Source organism: Apostichopus japonicus, chromosome 20, assembly GCF_037975245.1.
Source record: "Apostichopus japonicus isolate 1M-3 chromosome 20, ASM3797524v1, whole genome shotgun sequence".
Classification (NCBI taxonomy): domain Eukaryota; kingdom Metazoa; phylum Echinodermata; class Holothuroidea; order Aspidochirotida; family Stichopodidae; genus Apostichopus; species Apostichopus japonicus.
This window is the reverse complement of record NC_092580.1, coordinates 5,324,502-5,342,852: the sequence shown is the minus strand read 5'-3', so window position 1 is coordinate 5,342,852 and position 18,351 is coordinate 5,324,502. Positions and strand designations below refer to the sequence as shown.

The window sequence follows — 18,351 nt, the reverse complement described above, 5'->3', positions numbered from 1 at the left end:
CGGTCAAAAAAGGTTACATTCAATCAACCAATAAATCTCCAGTTAGGTGCATAGATCTTGAGTTGGGCTATTCAACTAGCAGTGAGTAAACATTTTCCTCTTCGATAAAATTTCACGTTGTTTGCGACCAGAAAATACTTCTCCATACAACTAACCAGAGTGGCCGGGTATCCATATACAATAACATGTTGATGGTGTACCATATTCCCTAATGAATCAGAGGCAAAATTTGCCCCCCTAATCTAACTAATTTGATAGCTGTCACAGAAAAAAGAAATGATGTCAAATCCATTTTTTTCTGGTTTTTGACCTTGTACAAGCTCCATGACGATGTAGATTGGATGTCTGTCTGTTGCCACGCCGATAAGTTTGACCATGTTGGGATGGTTGTAATTCTTGAGGATGTAGGCCTCTGAGAGGAACTTCCTTCTCGTTGCAGCATCTACTGTGGCCTTGCACGTCTTGACGGCGACAGGTTTATTCTTAAATGTCGCTTTGTGGACGTCACCGAAATGTCCTGCATGTACACAAGAAAAAGGATGCTTATGAAACTAAAAGAACAATGCAGTCAACAAACCCACCCCCTCACCCACCCCACCCCCGTTTTCATTTTATTAATATTTTATTTCACTGGGGGTGCAGCAATAGAGAAGAGTTACAACCTTATTGGATGTAATTAATGCAGTTCTAACAAGATATTCATATAAAAATTCACTTTTTTTCTTCTTTTTTTTCACCTTAAATAAAGAATGCAGCAGTAGTATAGACAAGGAGATGTCACATGCAAGGTCATGTGATATGTCACATAAGAGCTCACAATATATGTCACATGAGAGGCAACCAGTGGCTTAATAAACCTTAAAACAGTAATTTTTCATTGCCTACAGCTGAAGGGGTATACACTAGAATTCAGCTAACATCTTACGTTAGCCCATGTACCAACAGTACGAATCTCCCCAACTAACTCAACATTAGTGCACACACATACTGTGTTGATAGGAATAGACTGGAGTAAACAGCATGACACATGTTGTGCACACAAGGTCATCCCTGTTAGCTTCAAATACAGTCAATTGGCCAAAAAAAAATTACAAGGTTTCAGGGTCACTGGTACAAAGTGGGTAAATGTCAGTGAAATTAACTCATCTACCAATTAACTTTTCAATACCATTAAAGGCAATGAAGACTCGCCCTAAACAGCGTGCTGCCATCTGAAAAAGTTAACTCTCTGTTGCTTGCGAGTGACGTTTTGTTTGTGTCGCTACAAAATGCAGACAGTAATGAAACGTGATACCTTGTTATCTTTAGCTGGACCTGAGATGTCCATCGCTGTATCGTTTGTACACTGTGCTGTGGGTATTGACCACAGCTGTATGTACTGTACACTAGTGTCTAATTTACTGACGGTAGCAATCTGTATGTGTATTTGCTGGGATTGATGGTGGTGTGTAACACTTCTATTACACCTTATTTGAAACTAGGTTAGATTACTGGCATTAGACGTTTCTGTTTTTGCGCGAGTCTTCACACCCTTTAAAAGATTGAATCATTGTGTAATTCATGAAACTCACCTGTCCTAATTTGGTGTCCAGCAGGATGTCCTTGTGTCGAAGGTCGTGCTCGTCCTTCACCTTACTTATTGGATTTCTGATCATCGCGTTGGACGCTTTTACTGGTGTTTGAGTTGACATGTGATGGTTCACCAGTTCCTGGATTGACCCAAACTCCCTCCTTCCAATCGATACTGTAAAAAACCAGAACATTCAGACATTCAAAAAATTTGTGTGGAGGAGAAAAGTCAGGCTTAATGATATATCATATCAAACACACACAGTATGCCATTTCAATTTTATACATTGTCATATCGTAATGTGAGGGAGGAAGGGGAAGGGGGACCCAGATGTGTGAAAGGGGGGCCTTTGAGGACCCCTGGCCCCACCACTGCCTACAGAGGATGGTATTGTAACACCAAAATTACATGATGTTTTTACATGCTTTTATTTAAAAAATATTATGCTATTATGCTAATATATTACATATATATTATGCTATTATTAAAAAAAGAAGCACTATTGTAATAATAGCTATCAGCAAAAATAAGTCCCAAGATTGATTTGCTGTCATAGATAGGTTAACTCTCTGCAGGTTTAAAAACTTGCAATGGACTGACCGTGCTATCGTCTTGTTTCACGATCGAGAAGTGCCTCTGTTTATCGGCGGACCTGCAGGAGAGCACGTACTGGCCGGAGGCGTCGCTCTTGAATCTGACAATGAAGTCTCCCCCTGTTTCAGCAGCTCTTCCATTTCTTGTCTCGGCAGGGCGCCGTGGTACCAGGCTTCATCCTCCAGGGGCACGTCCTTGTTGGAGCTAGGCTGTAGACACAAACATCTCTGCTGTAAGTTACTCAACATCAACAACATTCTGTTAAATAACAACTTTGGACGACAAAAAATATAACTGAACCTAACAGTAATAGGAGACTGACTTGACACAATGAAGTCAGACCACAGTTGGAGCACACTTCTCCCATCTCATGTTTGTTCAGCTGGAAGATTTCAATTATCATATGACATGTGCACACTGTCACCTGACTAAGTACACTTGTCACCTGATTGAGTGCACATATCAACTGACTGAGTACACTTGTCACCTGATTGAGTGCACATATCACCTGAATGAGTGCACTTGTCACCTGATTGAGTGCACTTATCACATGACTGGGTGCACTTGTCACCTGATTGAGTGCACATATCACCTGACTGAGTGCACTTGTCACCTGATTGAGTGCACATATCACCTGAATGAGTGCACTTGTCACCTGATTGAGTGCACTTATCACATGACTGAGTGCACTTGTCACCTGTGCACACATCACCTGACTAAGTGAACTTATCACATGACTGAGTGCACTTGTCACATGACTTCAGTGCATGAGAATGGTCTACCCTTCACCCACCTCAGACCGAAATACTTGCTAACGTCACAGAACCTAAGCAGACTCAGAGATTGAAATAAGCCAAGACAATATGATTAACTCATATCTCCCATTCTTGGTATTATTTAAATGTACTATGAATTAACCATTGTCCACAATTCTTCAATTATCGGCCAAATGCTTAACACGCTAAAATTGTTCAAAGTACTTCCCGAAAGGCTTTCATCCTCTCTACATTATACTGAGATGGGTGGGTGGGCGTTCAATTAGATAATTATGTCGCAGTGAGTTTATATGCTTTGTGGGTTGAAATAATATACTTCTCGTTATTTGATGTTTGTAGTATGTGTAGGGGACACACTGATGACTATTAATATCAGTGGTTAATGATCTAATATTCACACACACTTATGACTTGTATAAACTACCTTCATACCTCTTTAATACTTCACACCCACGCATGTTTATGAGACTGATATTTTCACCGGTACATTGAAACAAATCGAATCTAAAACATATCAGTACAGAATTGCCAAGGTATAATAAATTCAGGTTGCAGATAAACCCAGCTTCCTTTAAAAAAAAATGGTATCAATAAAATCTGAGGTTTAATCTTCCTTCCAATCTGTAATATCACTAGCACTCTCTATAGCTAAATCAACTGTAACACACCTGCTGGCCTTGTTTATCAAACACGAGACACCTTGCAGCTAGCATTACGTACAGGTTAACATAATATTAGCAATACATGTTTTGGAAATGTCATGTCATAAGTGTAGTAATAGTAGAAATCAAGTCAGAAAATCTGCTAGAAATGAACACTTCCTTGTCCAAGGATATGTTTCTCTTGAATCTCCCAGAGGAAGGAGTCTTGACTATAAAGACAACAATGGAGATTCGTAATTCAGGATGTTGGTAAATGAATAAAGTTTCAACTAGCTTCAATTACGTCTCTAGTTTAAGCAACAGAGGATAGGAGGAAACAGGAGAACTAGCACATCTCCAAGCAGACACAAATTTTCTCTGACATTCAGATCAACTCTTAAGGTGGCATACTCCTATTAGGGTCTATATCAATCCGCGGCAAGTGTTCTCCTTCAGGAAAAGTGCCAATTAGGAGCAGGAGAACAACTTTTTTGCTATGTTATCAATTAGGATGGGTTTTTTTGTGGCTTGGATGTTAAAAAACATGAATGGAAGCACATGTGGTTAAAAAATTGGGTAAAATTGAGGCAATTTTAGATCAGTTTATCCCTCCCAGGAGCAGCGGACGAAGATTGTTTACGGCCAGTAGAGGTTTGTTTACAAGTGACGAAAAGTTCCGGCTCTCGTAGCAAAAAATTTTCACGGTCATGGTACGGAAAATTGATGGTGCCATGAAAGGCCAACTTGTCAGCTATCCAGTGATGGGTAGCGTTCAGCAAGTGAAAACTTCTATCTAGACTTAGAGAAGGCATTTCTTTTGTGATGTAGTGTGTAAGTCAATGGGGCTTTTAATGGGAGTATGCTACCTTAACAGTTAATATACAGAATATAGTAATTTATCATGTCTTATTTATAGAGGTAGGTTAAAGGTCATATGTATTTTCCTCCCAAGTTCATTGCAGACATTTCTAGTCAGTTAAATAGGACATTTAAGTGTCTCATGCCATATGGTGGCCAAAGCAAGGACTTATGTGCAAATGATTGGTCATGGATTACCACTTTTCTAGCACATTTTCACAGACATATATGGTCATTTTCACAATCAGTGGTGTAACTTTCAATATTGGCACTTATTGTATTGTAACTCAGTGACCAAATACCAGAATTCTTAGATTTTTTGCCATTTGACCATCCTAAGTGAAGTCTACCTTGGGTAGCTTAACAAACTTTCTCGGTTTCTTCAGGTGGATTTGGTGGCCATAAATATGCTTAAAATATGCTAGTTCAGCCATACACTTTCAACTACACTGTTTTTGTCAGAGCCTGTACTTTTTGGTGGGAGGTATTTTCCAGTTCTTATTTGGTTGATATTATCAACAAGTGTCCAAACTAAAATGCAGTTGTGTTCCCCAGGTTTCCTTCCCTTCCCTTCTCCAAGGACCGGTGGCTAGATTTTGTCGTTTCGGAGGTGACATTTTCTGTTAACAATTGGTACCTAAGTTTGACTGCAACTAAGTTCTAATTAAGCAGTGTAAATTTTGTTAAGTATGGTTGCATTATTACAATAACTAATGTGTCTAATATCTGGGCCCTAAAATATTTTCATTTGGAAATTTTAAAAGAATTGTGTAAATTTCAAATTTAATGTTAACTTTTCCGTTAACTTTTCCGTCACCTCCGAAACAAAGCATTCTTCAGCCCAAGATTTATGTAAACAATAGTATGGCTATTTTAAACTTATTAAAATACAGTATACCACACCCCCTAACGTAATATTTGAGTAAAATTTGTGACAACATGACCAGTAGTTTTAATTTCTGGGAGATTCTTAACTTTCCGTTAACATGCGTCACCTCCAAAACATCTTGTCACCTCCGAAACAGGTTAGTTGGAAATTTTATCTCTACTTATCCAATAAACATCTTCCTTGGCTAAAAATCATATGACAGTAATTCTGTAGAGGTGTAGCAACCAGTATGATAATATCTTTTAAAAGGTCCTTTATTAATTGGGTCAATCCATGCCAAATCAACAGATTTTTGGGTCGATTCCACATAGACCCTCTCAGAATCGCCTGAAATTGATATGGTGTCTTGCCACATGTTTCAAAGGATGAAATTGGGCAAAAAAACTTTTGAAAAGTTTTTGGTTGCTAGGATATGGCCACACCTAGCAACCAAATCCAGATTGCATTTTGAGAGCCCTAAATTTATATCAAGTTTGGAGGCATCTTTTGCATAAAGTATTTTATGTCTGATATTGCAAATATTATGGAAGACATGTGACCAGCTTTCGAATTTAGCTAATTTTGAGGACATTTTACAGTCTCAATTTTTCGTATTAAAATGGCAAAAAATGAGATAGGGATCTTTTCTGGCCCTACTTTGAGTGTGCTCTATATTCACAAGCAATGGTATGTTTGAGTTTTAATTTGCATAGGATCCTTGTCCAGTGGTAGTTGTACGGGAAAAGTGCCCAAAAAATGTTGAGCGGGTCGTACCTTTTACGAACAGCGCCCTGAAACTTAAGAAATCTCACTTCTGGCCCTAATTGGGGGTCCAATTTGGGGCTGTGGGCAAATTTGAATTTTTCTTTAAATACCATTTTTCAGGAGTGTATTGACTCTATTTTTAAAAACTCGAGTCAAAAAGTTGTGTATTTTGTGTTATCTACTCAAATTCACGACTCGAAAATTGCAAAAATCACGTAGTTCATATGTATGAAAATGCCTGCACAAGCCGATTTGAGTAATTCAAATGACAACAACTTCTTAGCATTAGCATACAGGTGCTTAATAATTAAGAGGGTGGTTCACTAGCATAAGGACTACCAATAAACTGCATTTTCAGGGTCACATGCTCAACGATGCCTGTGAACAGCGTCCTCAAACATCACATTTTAACAACATTTTGGGCTATTTTGGGCATTTCAAGGTCAAAATTTGGTCACAATTAAAACATTTATTTTTTGTTTTCAATACTAAACTAGTAAGACATGTATAGTTATGATGCAAAGAATGAGCTTTGGGCAACTTGCATTGGATATTAGCCCTCTGTGAGGAGACATTATTTAGGGTGTTTGACTTGGCCTTATCTTTTTTTTAAATAGTTTAAAGTTAAAATTAAGAAAAACAATCCTTGATTTCCAATAAATTTTCAGTTAACATGGAAATATCTGTAATAGTTTTAAAAACTTTCTGCCAAATCCTTTTCATTTTTAAGTAACATATAATGATTTAAGCATTTTAAAGTTTACTTGAATCAGAGTACTGTTTTAACACTGTGTAAATATGGTTGCTCAAAAATATAAAGTTTCCTAGAGTCATACAGTCACCGAAAAATTACACCCATAAACGTATATGTTTAAGCTCCAAAAAGTTGAAGTTACAAAAATTTGAACCCTTTAACATGTGATGTTAGTAAAAATTTCAATATATATGGTGTTTGAAATTTTGGCCCTGAGTGTATAAAAGTTACACCACTGATTGTGAAAATGACCATATACATGCACACATACAGGGGGATAGGAGCTTGGGGGGGGGGACTGGGGGCATGTGCCTCCCAACTATTTTTCAAAATAGCAAATGTGCCCTACTGGCAAATAAAATGTGCCCCTTTGATGAAGAACTGTCTTTTGGATATCTTAAGCCTTTGTTAATTTAAAAAAAAATTAAATTATTATGTGCACCAAAATTGTATTGATAGCATACTAACACATCAAATACAGTATATTTAAGTGATTTGGCCGGTGTGTATCGGTTTATAGCATAACGAGTGGTGGTTGTGGAATGAGAAAGTGCCCCTCTGATGTTGTGCCCCCCCCCACTTTTTGGAAGCTTCCTACCCCCTGCACCCACACATACTTATACATGAATACACAAACACATACATACTGTACACACACCCACGCACACACGTTTGTGTTTCATTCAGACTGAGGACTCCATTGTATTTTCCATTGTTCAAATCTACGTACCCTAACCTTAACAATACCCCATACAATAGAATTCTTCCGAGGACGTGGTGATTCTTTAGAAATCACAACCGAGGACCTGAAATTCTTTTGTTCAAGTCCTCGGTCGGATAGAAAAACAAACGCATACACACACACGCCATCACCATCACATAGATTCCTTTGGCAAGGAATCAATAAATTGTTAAAATATCCTACCTGTAGTGAAGGATTTGTGTAATCTCTTCAATTGGTTTTCCCAAGACTCTGTATCAGATTCCATATCACTTTCACAGTCCTCCTCATATGGATCAACTGGAACAAGAAAAATTATAAATGCTATGAATGATATCTGTTGCAGAATTAGGCATGAACCCACGAGGTAAATTGAATTGCCACTGGTAGTAGTTTTACTTAAGTGTAATCTTTTTTGGCAAACAGGTATTGAAAAATCCCAATCTGCTCTTCTCTAGCTATGGTGGTTAGCACAATATAGCTATCTCTAGTTGATCTTAGCATCATATGACCAATTCTTCAGCATCAATTTAAGATACAGTACCGTACTTTACTGAGTATTTGCTAGTGTGACTACAACTATGACTTGAGCAGAAGGAAAAGAAACAGGTCTATGCAGTCATGCTTCTGTGTATGGATGTATATATGTGTATATGTAAGTGACATGCATGTGATGCCACTTGTAAACATAATAACTTGATACTTAAGGCAAACTTCAGTTGAGCTCATACTAGGTAGGTAGAATACCTTTTGTGAGTACATGGTCCCTATTGCTTTTGGTTGAGGTCAAAGTTCATCTGAGGTTAAAAAACTGTTAACCTTTAATCATCGTAAGTTGAGACAAACTTCAATTAAATCCATGCTTGTTATGTAGATTATTCATAGTGAGTACATGGTCCCTATTGTTTTTCTCAAATGTCAACAGATGTCAAACACTGACAACCTTGTAAACACCTTATCTTGACAAGACACACTTCAATTGAGCTCATACTTAGTATGTGTATTCTTTCGAGTGTTTATATGACCCATATTGTTTTATGTGGAGGTTAACAGAGGTCAAACATAGACACCTTGTAAACAATATATATCTTAATGAGGTAAAATTCAATTGAGCTTATACAGTACTTGGTGGGTAGGTTACCCATAGTGAGAAGGTAGGTAGGTTTTCTTCTGTGCCAGATGGCTCATAAGGTTGGTGCTTAAACCTGGTTTCCATGATGCAAGTAAAATCAGAGTGAAACACTCCCCCAATCCGTCAATCCCTTGCTAACTAGCCCCTAGCCGAAGCTAGCGGCCATTTTAGAGATGGGTGGACTGAAGCAAATGGAGTAAAGTGTCTTGCCCAAGGATTCAACGTATTGACTATGCCACCTGTGGGACTCAGACTCACAACCTGTGTGTTAAATGCAAAAGGCACTAAGCCACCATGACCCATAGTGAGTGAATTATTTCTATTAGTTTTTTCGGCAGTCAATGGTCATGTGCGGTCAACAGAGGTCCAGCAATGTGTGGGACTGTGTGCGTGCCATAATGCAAAAGTGGACCTTTTCCAGATTGGACTTTGTTTGGGGACCCCTGCATATGTCACTGGCTTAAGGATAACAATTTTCCTTACCAGGCAACAATGCTTTTTGCCTTGTTGGACAAACTCTCTTTGGGGTTGACCTGGAAGAACATGCTTGAATAAAAGAACCTGATTGTCTTTAAAGATCAAGGTTTGGGGTCAAAGGGTTTACAGAAATCCTTGTAAAAGCAATATCTCAAGAAGAAAAGCTTTCAGAGATTACAGGTTACCTGTGCTGATGTATTACACTGTTGTACTAAATAGAACACTAAGACAGTTTTGGTCATCAATCACTCTTTGTAAATGTCTTTGTAACTATTCTTAATGCCACATCTCTTCCTCAATGCTTTTTGCTATAATACTTAAATCAAGTGTGTTGTTCATCCTGGCTATAACTTTTTATAACATTGAAACCACAATGCAGTTTTGCATTCTGGTTATACATCTTTCTTCTAGGACTGTTGTATATATTCCTGTTTCACATGCTGTTTATGATGTTTAATTAAAGGTTCACCTTTATTGGTCTCTTCAATTCCTGTGTCTCTTATCTGTGACAGTGTCGGATTCTGTAATTTAAAATTGTCCAAGAAAGCATGGAAAACGATATTCATAGAAATTTGAAAATATAATAACCTGGTTCTGTTTTTATATGCATACTTCTAATGCATGTTTCAAAGGATTTGGTACTCACGTCACCCTAAGTGCTTTTGGCACATTACATTGTTTTCAAGCACTAAGTATGACAAACTATAAAGTGTTATGCTCTCAGTACACTTGGTAAAGCATTTTCCTCCTATTACATGTAGGTCATCATTTAAACACTTGATATGAAATAATGTACTGAGTGTTCGCTATATATGCAGTGCAAATGTCCCTTTACCAAAAGACCCCAGAAAAAGAAATTGCTCTGCTGTGAATGGAACCCTAATTATAAACCTATTAGCTTAAACCTATCATCCGAAACCAAAATGTCTCCGCCTTAAAGCAGCCACACAGGCACCATGAACAGCTTCGGCGCCGCAACATCAAACAAACAGTCAAAGCATTGTAGAAGAAAATATGTCAGTAAGACATCTCAAATTCTAGCAGGCCTATGTAGTTTTTCACAAAGGTAGTATGCTATTTTAATATTCTACAGCTCAGTTATTTTCTGTAGTGTTTCACACCAAGATAGCAGTCCAAACACTAGGTTGAACTGGTTTTGCCCACCATGGTTATTCACACACTTGATATTCCATTCTGGGTGTCACTTACTACATCAAAGACACAGTGGTTCAAACACTTGGAACAAAACACTGAGTGTTTCGTGTACCATCTTAACCAGACAGTAGGGTTGAGTCTAGTGTCAAGGTGTTTCGGCAACGCAGCTAGTTGAGACTAGTTTCAAGGTGTTTCGACAACGCCAGCTAGTTGAGACTAGTTTCAAGGTGTTTCGACAACAAAACTTGGTATTGCTTTCTGAGGGTTCCACTGAGATTAGTGTCAAGGTGATTCGACAACACAGCTAGTTGAGGCTAGTGTCAAGGTGTTTTGACAACGCCAGCTAGTTGAGACTAATTTCAAGGTGTTTTGACAACAAAACATGGTATTGCTTTTTGAGGGTTCCACTGAGATTAGTGTCAAGGTGTTTCGACAACACAGCTAGTTGAGGCTAGTGTCAAGGTGTTTTGACAATGCCAGCTAGTTGAGACTAGTTTCAAGGTGTTTCGACAACAAAACTTGGTATTGCATTCTGAGGGTTTCACTGAGATTAGTGTCAAGGTGTTTCAACAACGCAGCTAGTTGAGGCTAGTTTCAAGGTGTTTCGACAACGCCAGCTAGTTGAGACTAATTTCAAGGTGTTTCGACAACAAAACATGGTATTGCTTTTTGAGGGTTCCACTGAGATTATTGTCAAGGTGTTTCGACAACACAGCTAGTTGAGGCTAGTGTCAAGGTGTTTTGACAACGCCAGCTAGTTGAGACTAGTTTCAAGGTGTTTCGACAACAAAACTTGGTATTGCAATCTGAGGGTTTCACTGAGATTAGTGTCAAGGTGTTTCGACAACACAGCTAGTTGAGACTAGTTTCAAGGTGTTTTGACAACACATATAGTTAAGGCTAGTGTCAAGGTGTTTCGACTACTGTACAAGACTTGGAATTGCATTTTGAGGGTTTCACTGAGATAAGTGTCAAGGTGTTTCAACAATGCAGCTAGTTGAGCCTAGTCTCAAGGTGTTTTGACAACAAAACTGGTTATTGCATTCTGAGGGTTCCACTGAGATAAGTGTCAAGGTGTTACGACAACACAGCTAGTTGAGGCTAGTGTCAAGGTGTTTTGACAACAAGACTTGGTATTGCATTCTGAGGGTTTCACTTACTGTACCAGGACAAAGTGATTCAAACACTTGGAATGCAATGCAGGGTGTTTCAATTACGACATCACACCAACAGTGATTCAAACACCTGTTACAGCAAACTGAGTGTTTCGTGTACCAACTTTACCTAGGGCCTAGATCTGAGGGTTTCTCTTACCTTAGTGATGCAAACAGTTAGTACCGCAAACTCAGTGTTTCGTTTTCCATCACTTCTTGATTTGATTTTATGCATTTCGATTTAACAATGCTCTAAAAGTAACTAGCAACTTCATCTCTATCCCCAACACATCCCAAAACTCCATAATCTGAAACGGAAGTGACGTTAGAGGTCAACTAGCTGTGTTGTCGAAACACCTTGGAACTAACCTCAGCCGAATTGTCGCGGTAAGAGTGGTGGTAAACGGGGACCAGAATCGGAATATTTTGGACCTAATGTTATAGTCATCCACTGACCTTGAACGAAGGGGCCTACCGTGAAAACGTACGGGAAATTCATCCATTAATATCTCAGCGAGATGATACCACAGGATATAAAAACACCACTCAGAAGTCTTTAAATATTTTCATTATTACAACCATTCTGAAAGAAAACTTTGGATAGCAGATTAAAGGCATGAGGAAAAAGGAAATTTGGCTCAAAAAACAATTTCACTACGGATGCCGTTAAATGACGTTCACACAACGTGTGGATGTATTTACGGTAGCAATTTTGTGGAGAATCTCGACATATGCTTTAAGCTTATAGCTGCTCTATACATTACGTCAAGAAAATAGCAATGAACATTGCGTGCTGAGTGTCACGAGGAAACATGCTGCCTTAGGATGGAGTAATATCGGTGTGGGGGTGGTTGGGAAGGGGGTTAAACGACGGTGTAAACAGGGGAACCGAAGTTTGTGAAATGAAATTTGAAGGACAAAAATTATAAGATTATGTCATTAATGCCTGTTCTCGACGATATAGATTAAGTTACACGGATGAAAAAAGACCCATTAGACAATGGTTTAAGAAAGTGACTCTTATAAATTTCCTATTTAAAATTGTATACGCTTAATTAAATTTGGAAAACGTTGATGAAATTTCATTAGTGCTATTTAAAACAAAAATTGCGTGATTGAATAAATTTCCATACAACTATTCATTGCCTTGATTATTCGTTGAAAGAGAAATTGTTTTACATATTTGTGATTTTATTTCATTAAAAGACCAAGGGAGAGCAAAGCAGCTTCCAAGAAATAAAGGACGAGTATTAAAAGACAGGTGTGTGTGTGTGTGTGTGGAAAGGGGGAGCGGTGGGGGTTGATGTTTTGTGATTTTCTTTCGAGTGCCCAATGGTGATCATATAACTGTCCCCCTGGGGGGAAAATATTTACACATTGTAATTACTTAAAATCTGTTCATTTTGTCAATAGGGACCCAAGTGTTGACAAATAGGTATTGAAATGAGGTTTTAATTTTTATAATTTTTTTTTATAATTAAGCTAATTAGATATGTAAATATGCAAATGAGGTTATGATACAAACAATGTACTTTTTTGCCCATTTGAAATTATTTTCATGAAATCTGCTGGACTTTTGATAGTTTGATGAGTTCAAGACATGTTATTTCATAAGTAAAATATAATTTTATGTTTGAATGTGAGGAATATGACTGATTTTCCCCCCTTTCTCCAAAGTACTGTATTATGTAATACAATGGTAGCCACGCGTAACGGTAAAACATATGGGCTATACCAATTGCGCTACGACAGTACATGTATACACAATACATAGTACATACAGTGTGCAACTGTGCGGCTTACCATATCAGAATTTCATAATTTCATCGTCAGAATCTTCTTCTCCAACGGCTAGATGGTCAAATTGCCCATAAAAAGAAGGTCTAACGCCTCTTAGAAGTATTTGGCCATGATAATATGTGCTAAATGGTTACCGTTTCAATTACGTGAGTGATTGTATTGACCCTGACTACGCGAAGCATATCAACTGTGGTTGACCGAAATTCTATACCGTAGAAATGCTCGAGTTGAATTGCTAGGGATTACTCACAGAGTGGAGGCGCTATTGCTAAATTGTTTCTATATATCCCAGCGTTTCAGTGTGGCGCTTCTGGAGAGCTAAAAATATACTCTGTAGGGTGAGGCATTCTGGAGAAATCATTTCGGAAAAAGGTTCGTGTTTTTAGACCGAAAAACGTATTTTTTGACATACTTTCTCCAAATGTAGAGCCATCTCTCTACATATGCCTGTGAGGCTCCTGATTTGATTCCTTGTATGTCTTAGCTAGTTGTATGAGATAGGGTCAGTTGACTTGACATTTTTCACTGTTCTCAATATTTTTGGAAAAAAAAGGTCAAAACGACCGGTTTTTTGAATGTAAACAAATCTTTGAAGACAAAAAAAAAAGTCCATGTGACCCCCTCGGAAAAATGTTGTTTATTGATGCAGGCTGTCTTATGTGCAAAATAAAGCTATGGGAAGCTCTCTAGTGTATTCCTATCTCGAGTAATGACTTTCTAAAAACAATGGTCCACCTTTGGACCATCTTAATTGAAGGAGACCACTATGACACTTTGCAACTTTTTTTTAAACAAATTGAGCGAATTGGTCGCTATAGAATTAGGAGATTCTTGATAATATATAACATTAGGTTCAGGAAATGTTCGCTGCATCAGGCCTTGTTAGGATTTACTCGAGAATTCTCAGATCAACGCAAACCAAAATTTCGTTTAATTTTCCGACTTAACATTTAAAAATTCTCACAGATGATCGTATTTTGTATTTTCGCTATTCTTATGACATCAGAAAGATCGGAATTTTGACCATTATTTCCGTAAAAATGTACAAATCCTGTAATTCCGAGCTAAAATTGCACATCCCATTTGGACTTCTTCGGGGCTTTCAGTCCGACTCAAATATACATTTCATGGGCTTCCAATTTGATTAAAATCGGGTATCTTCCTTTCAAATTTGTTAGCCGTTAGATGAAAACTGGTCCTTGACTACGGACGTAGAGACGATTACGAGGGCGCTAGTTTAGATCAAACGACGGACGGACACACGTTTTACTTAGTCAGATAAACATCTATGGCGTATGTACTAACGGTAGTATAGTCGGAGGTAGGGGCCTGAACCTTTATAGAAGGACCAGAGATGAAACAACGATTTTATAAAGGGTAAAGTGCTGCCCTAGAAACACTGAAGCCTTTCTTAATAATAGGATGGGGTCGGGAGGGGTGGGCGTATCAGAAATATCGAGCGACTAATTGAGGTAGGGGCCTGAACTTTTAAAGAAAAACCAGAGACGAATCAACAATTTTATAAACAGTGAAATGATGCCCTTGGATCACTGAAGCCATTCTTATTAATACGGAGGATTTTTTTTGGGGGGGGGGTGGGGAGGGGCGTTTTAGAAATTTCTAGCGACTAATTGAGGTATGGGCCTGAACCTTTATAAAAGGACCAGAAACGAATCAACGATTTTATAAAGGGTAAAGTGCTGCCCTAGGATCACTGAAGCCATTCTTATTTATATGTGGTGGGCAGGGGGAGGGGGGAGGGGTTGGGGAGTGGGCGTATTATAAAATTCCAGCGACTAATTGAGGTAGGGGTGCTCAACCTTTATAGAATGACCAGAGATGAATCAACGATTTTATAAAGGGTGAAGTGATGCCCTAGGATCACTGAAGCCGTTATTATTAATAGGGAGGGGTCGGTGTGGGGGGGGGGGGTCGGGGTGTCATCAGAAATTTCCAGCGACTAATTGAGGTAGGGGCCTGAACTTTTATAGAAGTACCAGAGAGGAATCAACGATTTTATAAAGGGTAAAATGCTGCCCTCGGATCACTGAAGCCATTCTTATTTATATGTGGTGGGCAGGGGGGGGGAGGGGTTGGGGAGTGGGCGTATTATAAAATTCCAGCGACTCATTGAGGTAGGGGTGCTCAACCTTTATAGAATGACCACAGATGAATCAACGATTTTATAAAGGGTGAAGTGCTGCCCTAGTATCACTGAAGCCATTCTCATTAGTGGGGAGGGGTCGGGGTGGGGGAGGGGCGTATCAGAAATTTCCAGCGACTACTTGAGTTAGGGGACTGAACCTCTATAGAAGTACCAGAGACGAATCAACGATTTTATAACGGGTAAAGTGCTGCCCTAGGATCCACTGAAGCCATTCTAATTTATATGTGGTGGGCAGGGGGGGGGAGGGGTTGGGGAGTGGGCGTATTATAAAATTCCAGCGACTAATTGAGGTAGGGGTGCTCAACCTTTATAGAATGACCAGAGATGAATCAACGATTTTATAAAGGGTTAAGTGATGCCCTAGGATCACTGAAGCCGTTATTATTAATAGGGAGGGGTCGGTGTGGGGGGGGGGGGTCGGGGTGTCATCAGAAATTTCCAGCGACTAATTGAGGTAGGGGCCTGAACTTTTATAGAAGTACCAGAGAGGAATCAACGATTTTATAAAGGGTAAAATGCTGCCCTCGGATCACTGAAGCCATTCTTATTTATATGTGGTGGGCAGGGGGGGGGGGAGGGGTTGGGGAGTGGGCGTATTATAAAATTCCAGCGACTCATTGAGGTAGGGGTGCTCAACCTTTATAGAATGACCACAGATGAATCAACGATTTTATAAAGGGTGAAGTGCTGCCCTAGTATCACTGAAGCCATTCTCATTAGTGGGGAGGGGTCGGGGTGGGGGAGGGGCGTATCAGAAATTTCCAGCGACTAATTGAGTTAGGGGACTAAACCTCTATAGAAGTACCAGAGACGAATCAACGATTTTATAACGGGTAAAGTGCTGCCCTTGGATCACAGAAGCAATTCTAATTTATAGGGGGTGGGGCGGGGGGGGGTGGGGATTGGGGAAGGGAATATAAGAAATAAAGAGTCCATGCCGACCCCTCTTCCTCGTGTACGCCACTGGTTCTAGTTTGAATGATGTCAGTAATCGGTATGAGTACATATATAGGTGCATATGGTAAAATATTAACATAGTCGTTCAATCGAGAAGTGCAATGGTATATATAGGCTACCGTACTATTTACATTATTTCCAAAATCTCGCAAAATAAGTTGTCTTTGGGATAATTTCTATATTGATTGTAATAACGAGATTATTGGTCACCGTAATGAAGCAATTTACAAGAGAAAGAAGCTTTCATGAAAACGAACGTGAGCCGATAAATTTAGCAACATAAAGCGTGGAAGGCCTCAAGCTCCATACCTATGATAATGTGTAACATTAGGTTCACGAAATGCTCGCTTTCAGCAGGCCTGTCAGGATTGACTCGGGAATTCTCAGATCTCCGAAAAGCGAAATTTCGTTAATTTTCCGACTTAACATTTAAAAATTCTCACAGACTATCGTATTTTGTATTTTCGATATTCTTATTAAATCAGAACGATCGGAATTTCGCCCATTATTACCGTAAAAATGTACAAATATTGTAATTCCGAGCTAAAATTGCACATTTCAAAGCCCATTTGGACTTCTTCGGGGCTTTCAGTCCGAGTTAAATAAAATTTCACGGGATGGTAAATTTCGAGTCATAAATATTGACCAAATCTTCTTAAATTTTGACAGAGGGCATAATAAAATATACGCACGTGTAACTTTAACCAACTTCGTGCTTTGAATTTCGACTAAAAACGGGTTATTTTCCTTCCAAATCTGTAAGCCATTCGATGAAAACTGGCACTTCACTACGGAAGCAGAGACATGCCATCAATGTTTAATGTTAATAAAACGAGGGCGCTAGTTTATATCAAACGACGGACGGACACACGTTTTAATCTATGGCGCGTGTGTACTATGTAGGAGACTATATAAACAGGGAGAAATATTGGATCATTAATATCTTGAAATTAACTCATGACATGAAGTGTATAGTGAGTGTGACGTCACTCATGATGTCAGATCTGATATTTTGAAAATCTTAGAGAATATATCAAATAACTCTATATCCATATCTACCATCGAAGAATAAAAAAACAATTTGTTTACTTTTACGTTGACTTGATATTAATTATTTAAGAGGATGAAGTGTTGCCCTGGGATCATTAAAGCTATTCTAATCTATAGGGAAGGGTTCGGGGGTGGGGGTCCTCCACCATGAAAGTTTTAATTACACTTTTGTTGTTAAATGGTGCCTTGTGAGATTATTTATATTAATTTGTTTTTTCTTCACTTTTCCCCCTGAGTAACACATTGTTCTTGTCAGTGTCGTTCTCAGGATTTCAAACGTAGGGGTGTGTGTGATTGAGGGGGGGGGGGGTTGGGGTGGGTGAGGAGGTAGGGACTTGAACCATTATAGAATGACTAGAGACGAATCAACGTTTTTATAAAGGGTCAAGTGCTGCCCTATGATCACTGAAGCCCTTCTAATCTATAGGGGAGGGGGGGTGGGGGTCCTCCACCATGAAAATTGAATTAAAAGTTTGATGTTAAATGGTGCATTGTGAGGTTTATTTAGATTATTTATATTAAGTTTTCTATTTTACTATTCCCGAGTCACACATTACTGGTGTTCTTGTCAGTGGTGTTCTCAGGATTCCAAAGATAGGTGTGTGTATGTGTTTGGGGGGGGGGTATTAGAAACTTCGAGAGACTAATTGAGATAGGGGCCTGAACCTTTATAGAAGGACCAGAGACGAATCAACGTTTTTATAAATGGTGAAGTGCTTCCCTATGATCACTGAAGCCCTTCTAATCTATAGGGGGGGGGGGGGGGGTTGTGGGGTGCCACAACATATTTTTAAAGTTAAATTTTGATGTAAAATGATGCATTTTGAGGTGTATTTAGATAATTTGAATACACATTAGGGCTATTTAAGTAGCTTTAAATGCAATATTTGTGTGAGGATGGGACAAGGAGGT

At 38.9% G+C, this 18,351-nt stretch overlaps 1 protein-coding gene across 7 annotated transcripts in view; it reads right to left on the bottom strand.

Annotated features, from left to right (window-relative positions):
- LOC139962120 (tyrosine-protein kinase Fer-like) overlaps window positions 1-14,020 on the bottom strand; it is a 31,572-nt gene extending 17,552 nt beyond the window's left edge. The window contains exons 1-5 of one of the 7 annotated variants that reach the window (XM_071962028.1): window positions 13,269-14,020; window positions 7,752-7,847; window positions 2,171-2,373; window positions 1,572-1,744; window positions 311-518 (exon numbers count right to left, since the gene is read on the bottom strand). In XM_071962028.1, coding sequence (XP_071818129.1) covers window positions 311-518; window positions 1,572-1,691 — 328 coding nt within the window. In that variant the 5' untranslated portion in view covers window positions 1,692-1,744; window positions 2,171-2,373; window positions 7,752-7,847; window positions 13,269-14,020. Of the gene's footprint in view, window positions 1-310; window positions 519-1,571; window positions 1,745-2,170; window positions 2,374-7,751; window positions 7,848-8,672; window positions 9,139-9,162; window positions 10,848-11,625; window positions 13,244-13,268 lie in introns of those variants that run through there. The other 6 variants (XM_071962031.1, XM_071962032.1, XM_071962027.1 and 3 more) reach the window with 6 other exon arrangements.
- Between the last annotated feature and the right edge of the window lie 4,331 nt (window positions 14,021-18,351).